Below are 10,398 nucleotides of genomic sequence, written 5' to 3' on the forward strand. Positions count from 1 at the left end.
ATTTCCAAAGATAATGTACTATAAGGACTAGACATAGCTCTGATTCAGTTACCTGAATTTCTAGGTAAACCATTTCTAGGATGAGCCCTTAGAGCAAAACTTTGGAAAACTTTCTGAAAGTATTTTTAGATGGTTCATCCCATAAAATGTACTAACCCTTAAGTGTTGAGGTTTGACAGTTATAAAATTACTGAGGTTTTTTGATATTCACCCTGAGAGGGCAATGATTTACATCAGAGAAACCCTTTGATTTTAATATTTTCTTCCTGGATAGTTTTGCATAATTTTATGTGATTTCCTTGATGAACCCACTAAAACTATTTTCCATCCATAGTTTTGCATAATCTGCACAATAAGGAAATCCTGAGGAAGAACTAGGAACTGGGCAATTCAGCAAGATCACAGAAACCATGTGTTGGGAGCTGCTTGTCAGCAAATGCTGCTAGAGATTCTGTAAAGATCAGGACAAATCTTGCAAATAAGGGCAAAATAACTGTCTTTGGGAAGATTTCGTATAGGCTGCATATTTCTTTGTGGGGTCATTGCTACTTCTAAAGAATCCAACTAGACTTATTATTTTGCAACACAATTTTCTGTGTGCCTGCATGCTTCCTGTCTCCCTGTCCAGAGTTCCCCCCAAATATTCCTCTTCCCAACTATTTGTTGCCCTGTTGAGGGGGCAATATAGATTATAGGGGACTTTATGGCATCGGATGAGGGGAAGCTAGCAAAATATTCTAGTTACCTTTGCTGCACAACAAATTACCATTAACCTTAGTAGCTTAAAAAACTGTTCTATTTTGCTCATAAGTTTGTGGGTCAGGAATTCTGGAAGGGATTGGGACAGTGGTTCTCATAGAACTTCTGTCATCTGAGGGCTCAGGTGGACTGTACATCCAAGGTGGCTCACTCACATGGCTGTCAGCTGATGCTGTCAGCTGGACGGTCAACCCGAGCACACCTGTAAGTGGCCTCTTCATGTCGTCTGCATTTCCTCCCAATATGGCCACCTCGAGGTAATCAGATTCTTATAAGGCGGTTCAAGGCTCCAACTAGGAGTGGTCCAGCATGTAATGCAGAAGCCACCACCATTTTGTTTGTTTGTTTGTTTAGCTTTGGATGCCGTGCAGTATAATTTTTAACACATTCTATGGTTATAAGTTAGTTATAAGTCCACTCAGATTCAAGAAGAGGGGACACGTACCCTACCATCTGATAAATGTCAGGGTCCAATGGCAGAGGAGCACACGGCATAGGAAATGTTGTTAAGGCTGCATTTGGAAAATGAAATCTCCTACACCTGGTTAGTTGGTAAAAACAGATTGTGTGAAGTCACTGTAAAGTGTACAGGTCAGCAGCCCATGGAGAGATAAAGAAAGGAGGCAGAAACTGCAGAATGTTTTCGTTCTTGCATTCACAAGAACAAAAGGATCCAAGAAACAGACATCAAGTCTGGGTAACTTTCAACGGTCTTTATTCTGCATTCTACACTCCAGGTTTGCTTGCTATGATGATCTCATAGTAATTCATTCATCATTTCACAAACTTTTATTGAGTGCCTGCAACATGTGCCAGAGACTATTCTAGGCTCTTGGTGCCGATCAGTACATAAGTGTAACAAAAAGCCCGCCATCAAGGAGAGTGTATTCTAATGGAGTCATGATATTAAAATAAGCAATGCGAATTAAGTAAATGGCAATTGGAGGCAAGGCCTCATGTGGTCTAAAACTAGTTCCACCCTGAAGGATGTTCTGGACTGAAGTTTTGCCAGGTGACTGTGCAGCAGACCAAGTAGTGGGTTCTTTTTTTTTTTTTGTTATAAGAAGGGATATGGTAGGTTTCCCCACTCATTTATGTTTTTGTTTTTTTTTTTTTTAGATTTTATTTGTTTATTTGACAGACAGAGATCCCAAGTAGACAGAGAGGCAGGCAGAGAGAAAGAGAGGGAAGCAGGCTCCCTGCCTAGCAGAGAGCCCGATGCGGGACCCGATCCCAGGACTCTGAGATCATGACCTGAGCCAAAAGCAGCGGCTTAACCCACTGAGCCACTCAGGCGCCCCCAAGTGGTGGGTTCTTTGGGAAAGACATTTATAGTTAAAAGGGCTAATTTGTCCTAGGAGTTTAAGAGGGCTTCCGGATACCGCTAACTTCTTGCTTCTCCCAAATCATGCTGTCTCACATCCAACTGGTGACCTCTGTTCTCCTTGTTGGCATCATGGTCCAAAACCCCTAGGAACCCCAGTAATTCACCCCACCCTGTATACACACCCTTTGCCATCTACTTCAGAGTTGCATAAAGACACCCTGCATTTTTCACATGATTTGCCAATAGATTAAGGCGGGTAAAAATGTGTCAGTTTTAAGACCAGACCTAAAGAAGTCTTGCACGGGTTCACCTGGGCTCTTGCCCTGCTGCCGTCGCCATGCAGGCATGCTGGGATTGACTGGAGGGTGAGAGACAGGCATGGGAACCAGAGCCCAGCCGCACCGATTTCCCCAAGCAACAGCCAGCCCACCCCCAGACACTTGAAGAGCCCAGCCAAGATCCCAGATGCATGAACAGTAAACTTCCTGTTACAGGCTGCAAGATTTTGTGGTTGCCTGCTATGCAGCATTTTGGGGCAACGGGTAGGGGGTTGACACAACTGGGAAAAGGCAGAGCTCCTTCTCTTGGAGACCTGCTTACTGATCTTACTTTTTTTTTTTCTTTTTTGAAGTCAGTGAGCACAAGTCCCTGTCATTGCTGCTGGTGTTACCCTGGTGCTGGGATTCGTGAAAGGAGAGTCAAAATGAGCAGAGCTGCCTCTAGATGCATGACAGAGGGGAGGTGTGGAGGAATGAAATGGAATAAGGCTTCATTCCCGCCTGTGAAAGTGCATTTTAGGTCTCCTTGTGTGAAGGAACAAAAGTCACTCCTGTTTACCACCATTGAGGGATAAGGAAGAAAGCCAGAAGAGAAACATTCCAGTTGCTCCTTTGATATGCTTAACCCACCAAGCTCCCTGCCTAAAAGTGGCCTAGCTTTTTTTTGTTTTTTTAATTGTAATTCAAAACAAACCTGTTTTGGTGGTTTGTTTAGGACGTGGGAGGCCACAGCATCCCCTATGTGGCTATCAATCCCAGCAGGAATCTTGCCAAACAGAGCTCCTTTTCCAGAATGCATGGAGCAAGGATGGAGGGCCAGGCTATTTAATCTCTGCTTCCACATCATTGTGACAAGTACCACTTTTGAGGAAAAAACTGCCTCCAAACAAAACTAGCCTTTCAGGTAAGTGGAGCAGTTGCTCTCCCCACCAGCGTCAGAAACTTTTCCACGAGTCACTTATTCTTTCGTGTCTCGCACAGCCCCTATCAAAATGCAAATACCCCTGGGAGAGATGACCTCTTTGGCCTTCACTTGTCAACACTTTGGGAATGGAAGAATTATTTTAAAACAGCTGAGCAAAAGAAAGGCAACTTGTTTGTGTAATTGTTCATTTTCTTTCTCAGTGGACGGCACGGTCCAAGAGGTGTAGGACCCTGTCTGCTTTGTTTATCCATCTATTTCCAGAGTCCAGGACACAAATGAGACTCTCAATAACGCCTGAGGAAGGAAAGCAGCAGGGAAAAACAGGAGAAGGGTGGAAGTAGATAACTAAGGACCCGCAGAAAAGAGTAAAAATGCTGAATTAAAATTCGCGCGCAGCATTTGCCCTTATATTCAGTTAATGACTTACTATGCATGCATGGGAGGGAGGGGTCTCTAGAGTAGGAGAAAGACAGAGCCGCCATCCTCTTACCTTAACCTGGTGTGGTTCTTTGCATTTTTACTCCTGCGTACTCCAAGAAGAACACGACAACCAAGGCCAAGGAAGTCCCTATGGGGCCTTCCACCAATTCCATGCTTGAAACGTGATGTACTCAAAGCCCTCAGCCTTTGGGATGGAAACATTCAGAATGAGAACTCCAAAGTGACCAAAATGAGAAAACAAGTTTCTGGAGGGCTCTCCGTTTTTTCCTAGCCAACTCCGCCACCTCCCCCACCCTCGCCCCACTTCAGTGGCTTCTCAACCTTTAATGTGCATGTGAATCACCTGGGGATCTTGCTAAATATGCTGATTTTGATTCGATAGCTTTGGAGCGGAGTCTGAGCTGCTGCGTTTTTAACACTCTCCCAGGTGATGCTGATCGGCTGACTCGAGGACCACACTTTGAGTGTAGTGTACTAGGGACTCGAGGTCTTCACCTCCAGCGTCAGGTGTGTGTGTGCCGAGCCTCAGCTTTCCGGATCGGTGTCCCGCACGTCCCCGGCCTTCCGCCGGGAAGGGAGGAGCCGGGGGCGGAGCGGGAGGAGTGGCGCGGGCCCCGCGTGGGTCCTGCCGGAGATCACCTCGGCCCCTTGGAGAGGCGGCCGAGCTGCGGCGGCGCAGGAGGGGGCGGGTTCGGCGAGGGCGCGGCCTCTCGGAGGGGGGGCGTACGACGCGCGTCCCCAGCGCCCGCCTGGGCCACTCGGGAGCTTCCCGGCAGACCGGTGCCCCACTTGGCAATCCGCTCTGTGCTTCTTCCTCGCGCCCGCCTCCTCTTGTCACCTCCCGTCTCAGCCTCCCTGCTCCATCCCCGCCGCATCAACCGCCGGCCGAGTGCCTCCGGGAGCGAGAGGTGGTGCGCGGGGCTGCAGGGCGCGCCCTCACGCGGACCCCGGCCCGGCTTTGGGGGGCACGGCAGCAGCATGGACACCAAGCGCTGCTTCGCCAACCGCTTCGATGACTACCAGGGCAGTCTGCTGGCGGGCCAGTGCGAGGAGGCGGTGGCGCCCTTGGTCACCGCCACCATCGAGCGCATCCTTCAGGAGCTGCCCCCGCTCGGGGGCGGCGCTGAGGCCCGGGGGGCGGCGGCCGCGGCCAGCAGCTGCCAAGGCGGGCTGTACGGCGGCGTGGCCGGGGTGGCCTACATGCTCTACCACGTCTCGCAGAGCCCGCTCTTTGCCGGGGCCCGGGAGCGCTACCTGCGCTCGGCCAAGCGCCTCATAGACGCGTGCGCCCGCGCCGAGGAGTGGGGCGAGCCGGACGCCGACACCCGCGCTGCCTTCCTGCTCGGGGGAGCGGGCGTGTACGCCGTCGCCACGCTCGTGTACCACGCCCTGGGCCGGTCCGACTACGTGCAGCCGCTCGGCAAGTTCCGGGCTCTGTGCGCCGTCTGCGCGCCGGTGTCCTTCCTGGAGTGCGGCTCCGACGAGCTGTTCGTGGGCCGCGCGGGCTACCTGTGCGCCGCGCTGGTGCTCAAGCAGAAACTCGCCCAGGAGGTAAGAGGCAGCCCCGGCCGCGGGGGGGCGCTCGCCGCCTGCCCGGCCCTTTCCCCGGAGTCCCGGCTGCGGGAGCAGCGCACCCCTACCCACCCACCCCCGCACGCCTTGTTACTCTGGCGCTGTTGTTTCCTCAGTCTCCAGAGGTTCATCTGTTTTTGTCCGTCTACCCCACCTCTCTTTTTCAGTCTCTCAGTTGTTGGGATTCCGCGTCTTTGCGCTTTTTGTTTTACGCCGAACGTGGCATCTCCCCAGACGCCTCCTTTCCCAACAGCTTCCTGGAGGCTCTTTGGGGCGGGGGGATATCCTCGAAAATGAAAGGGATTTCCCTTCTTTTGACCCTCCTGTCGAAAAGCTGAAGCCCCGCGAATGTTAAGACTGCTGGCAAAGTATTGGAAGTTTGGGGTGCTGGTTAGGTTTTCATGGTTTCCATGGCTAACGTGGAGGTAAAAGGCTTTGACGACAGCCCCCCCCCCCCGCCGCCGGTCCCCCGCGCCGCTGTCTGTAACCCAGAATTACTGCCCAGCTGCGAGTCTGATGGGCTGACTGTGGTTGCTTACTATTCAGTTAATCTCAGGGCTCTTTTAAAATGCCTAATGGGGCTGTCCTCTTTGAAACGCGTAAACGGAGACAGAAGTTTACCCCATTGTAATCGAATGTGCATTTTTCATTCTAAAACACGTAGTTAGGATTGTCAAGATGACAACGTACTTAACAGGGCAGGTTTTCTTAATGAATAGCTTTCCAGTGGCTCCTTGAAGTGAATTGGATTTCACAACTACCTATTTTTTTTTTTTCTGGATTCACTTTGAATACAGCATGTGACCATTAGAGGAGAATGTGCCAGTTCCTGTGGAGTAGGGGGGGAAAAATCCTCCAAAGGATCATAGTAACTAGAACTGAGAGAGAGGCATTTTCATTCATAACCCAGTGGAGCCAAATACTGTTCTAGGGAGGAAGTGACACATTCAGCATGACTTTATTTGGGTGAAAGAGGCGTTTGAAGAAAAATTAAAGGTACACAGTGTTTTTAAAGTGTAATTAACTTAGATAACTTCGAAGATAACAGAGGCAGACTTGATTTTTTTTTTTATTTATAGAAGGTGAGGTTGATACAAGTGAGAAAAAAATCAGTAAAGACTGTGCACTGTGCTAGCACGGTAGCAAAGATCTGTGCGACAACGTTGTCTTGAAATAGTTCACTCTGCTTCTGAGTCACTGTTACCTGCTAGCAGTTCCCCAAGGGCCCTTCCAGTTGTAGAAAACCTTTTAGAAGGCCACAGGGCTGTTTACATATCATTTGCATTTCATTTGCATCTGCTCCTCAGACCTTGCAAGCTGGTGGTGGGCGATTTTCAAATTCGGAGCTTTTTTGGCCTGCTTTCCCTTTGTGTCCCTTGGGGTCTTCTCTCCAGAATGGGGTGGCGGAGAGTGGGAGACCCGTCAGGTCATACAGACGGACACACACCTCAAGGACTCATTGCCCCAAAACTGGTGGCCCAGGGCCAGTCTGCAACCCTGATGCAAACAGACATTTATTAAGACCTCTCTGCTGCCCTCCTGCCGAACCAAATCTGTCTTTTTATACTAATCAATTTGAGGTTCTTTGGCCCCTACTCCCAGGAGACAGAACAAGTTCTGAGGGTTGTTCAACCGCCCCCACCCCAACCACCACCACTACCACCACCACCAAACCCAGCTCTTAACCAGAGCAAATAAGCTAGTCTCCGTGCCAGCCTCAGCTGCAGTAATCTGGGAAATTCAGGCTTGAAAAGTGCAGGGCAGGGGCTAAGCACGCCTGGCTGGAAGCCCTTCTGAGGGGAAAATATGTCTCCTGCGCCATCCCCACTCCTGCACCCTAGCCAGCATATGGCTTTGCCCTCAATAGATGATCCATAAACGTTGATTAAATTGAGTTGCCAACTTCTGTCATTTCTCTATAAATCTGTTATTATGTCCTGGGTTTCTTTCCTTCCAATGTCATTTATATTCACTTTGCTCTGGCAATTCCTTCAGTTATCACCCTGGTCTGTATCCTCCCCACACTACTTGGCACAGCTTGGGCACCTAATAAATAGTTGAATGAATGAATCCCCATTTACTGGGATTAGTGCAATATACTCAGCTGGATTCTCTCAAGCCATTACATGTACCTCTTAGAAACCAATCTTAGAAGCACTTCATCATGCCATTTCCCCCACTCAGCATCCTGCAGTGGCTCCCTATTACCTTCTCTCCAGGGACTTCTCATCTTTCTCAGAGCTTAGATCCTTAAAATGGCCGACAAGGCCCCACATCATTTGGCCCCCCTGCATACCTATTGCTCTTCTGCTCACTCTGCTTCAACCACACTGGCCTTCTGGCTGTGCCAAGCATTTCTTGTCTCGGAGTATTTGTACTCGCTGTTCCCTTTGCTTGGAATACTCTTCCCCTGGCTATTTTTATAGCTAGCTCTTTGACCTTGTATAGGTCGCTGCCTCATCGGTGAAGCCTTCCTTCCCTGTTCACCCTCTACGAAACTGCAACCTTGTCCCCTGACTTGATGCCCTTTACTTGTTTCATTTTACTTGTTTATGTCTTTTCCAATTAGCAGGTAAGCTCCATACGTGTAGAGAGGTTTCATTTTATCGTTATAGTCTCATCATTAAGAGGGTACCTGGGACATATTCAAGTTCTCCCCTTTTCATTTGGGATTATTGCAAATAATGTTTATGGCTTGCTTTGCCACTCATTCTGAATGGCGACCCATTTATCAATATTTTCCTTTATGGTGGTGCTTTTGGTGTCATACTGGTAAGAATATGTCCTATTGGTCGGAATCCTTTCTTACCACCAAGGTCTCAGTAAATAGGTGTTGCCCGAATAAGTGAATACCAGTTTCTTGGAAGTTTTGCCTGAGATCAAGCTTAACCTTGAGACCGGCGCTTGTTAAACTTGAACGTTCATGGGAATCACCTGCAGATCTTGTCAATAGACTATAGACTGATTCAGCAGGCCTGGCATTGGGCCTGAGATTCTGCATTTCTAGCAAGTTCCCAGGTGATGCTGCTGGTCCAGGGACCATGCTTTGAAGGACCAAGGCGATGCAGTGCGGCACAGGATTGGGCATACCAGTCATGTCTGTTGAGCTTTGCTATAAGACACCATTCTCTGAAGCTTGATATATTTTTTTATAAGGTTGTCGTTGAGAATACTGATCACTCTATCCTATCATGCTTTCATTATAAGGACCCACAAGGGGAATTTCTCTCAGTACTTAAAGTACAGAAATGGTTGTGCTCTTCCTGGAAATTGATTGAATTTTTTAATCTTCAGAATATGTCGCGTAACTGACATGTTTCTCACTTGATGATGGCTACTAGGAAGCCTGTGGCCAAAATTGCCCACATATCTGATATAAAGTGCCTTATGTACTTCCATATACTAGCATTTAATTTGGGTTAAATTTTTTTCTTCCTTAGTCTACCCTTTTTTGACTTCCTTCCATCTGATTTTATTGTTTGTATTGATAAGATTCAGAGATGAGAAAAAACGTATGTCGATGTATGTACAGAGACAGTGACAGGAAGAGTCGCTCTAACCAGGTAATATATTTTTGTTCAGTTTGGCTCTCCTGGAAATACTCAAGGGAAGTAGCTTTGATGGTTTGTTAAGCAGATATCCTTGAGCAACGGGGCACTGAAGTCCTATGAAATCACACCATAAAAACTTATATTGGGGGACGCCTGGGTGGCTCAGTTGGTTGGACGACTGCCTTCGGCTCAGGTCATGATCCCGGAGTCCGGGGATCGAGTCCCGCATCGGGCTCCCAGCTCCATGGGGAGTCTGCTTCTCCCTCTGACCTTCTCCTTGCTCATGCTCTCTCTCACTGTCTCTCTCTCAAATAAATAAATAAAATCTTTAAAAAAAAAACTTATATTGGGTCCATTCTGCTTTCCAGATTGGGGGAAATGTAACCGGGAAAAGTTAGAAATGGTGGAGGGATAAAGGGGAGGCCCAGGGACCACGGTTAAAATAATAGCTTTACCACTGGGTGACCTTGAACAAATAATTTTATATCTCTGAGCCTCCGTTTCCTCACTTCTAAAATGGATGAATGATAACTTCCTTTTCACTTAATTCTGTCGTTTATCCCTTCATTCCATGAATGTCAGGTTTTTACATGTACCAGGCCCCTTGGTAGATGCCAGGAGTTAGTAGTGAGCAAAAATCAATATAATTATGTTGTGGCAAGTGCTCTGAAGGAAGTAAACAGGAAATACCTGGGGGCAGGGCAGGACAGAACAGGAGAGGGGTGGGATGCTGCTTGGCAGAGGACAGCCAGGAAGACTTCTCTGTGGAGGTGATGTCCTGGCTCATCACTGAAGCCTGAACATGAAGCGGCTGCTTTAAGAGTAGGCATTCCAGCCAGCAGAGACCGGAAGGATGAAGCCCCCAAGGTGCAGATCTGCTTGTAGATTTCAAAGAAGTGGAAGGCTGCCCATGTGATGGGAGCAGAGTGAGCCAGGGCTAGAGGGATGGGAGAGCCCTCAACCGACTACACAGTAGCGGTGAGCTGGCTCAAACAAGATCCTGCAGGGCCAGGTCAGTCAGGAGTTGAGGCTTGTCTCCAGTTTTAATGGTCATGTCTTCATCTTACCTTTATAAAGTTCACCCGGGTTTTCTGCATGGACAGTGAATTGAACAGTCACAAGGGGGACTAGTTTCACGGGGTCCAAACCCCTTTTGTGCCAAGGATCCCTGTGTAAATCTGGTGAAGCCATCGATAACTCTTTTTTCTTTCTTTCCTTCTTTTTTAAAAAAGATTTATTTATTTGAGAGACAGGGACACTGAGAGAGAGAAAGCATGAGCAGAGCAGAGGGAGAGGGAGCAGCAGGCCCCCGGCTGAGCAAGGACCTCGACATGGGGTTCAGTCCCAGGACTCTGGGATCATGACCTGAGCTGAAGGCAGCCGCTTAACCGACTGAGCCACCCAGGCGCCTCCCATCAATACCTCTTAGAATAACATTTTTAGGTGCATAAAATCAAACACTTAGGGTAACAAAGGAAGCCAGTTATATCAACATTCAGTTACCAAAACGTTTGAAAAATTGTGATGCAGTGGCATGTGTGTTTC

General features: G+C 48.3%; 1 protein-coding gene across 1 annotated transcript in view; it reads left to right on the top strand.

Moving 5' to 3' along the window:
* Nucleotides 1-4,708: 4,708 nt before the first annotated feature.
* The window catches only part of LOC111150564 (LanC like 3), a 101,593-nt gene continuing 95,903 nt past the window's right edge, over nt 4,709-10,398 (top strand). The window contains exon 1 of the mRNA XM_022508050.1: nt 4,709-5,281. Within this exon, the coding sequence (XP_022363758.1) occupies nt 4,709-5,281 (573 nt within the window). The remainder of the gene's footprint in view (nt 5,282-10,398) is intronic.

Source organism: Enhydra lutris, unplaced genomic scaffold, assembly GCF_002288905.1.
Source record: "Enhydra lutris kenyoni isolate GAN:26980312 unplaced genomic scaffold, ASM228890v2 scaffoldscaffold23, whole genome shotgun sequence".
NCBI lineage: Eukaryota > Metazoa > Chordata > Mammalia > Carnivora > Mustelidae > Enhydra > Enhydra lutris.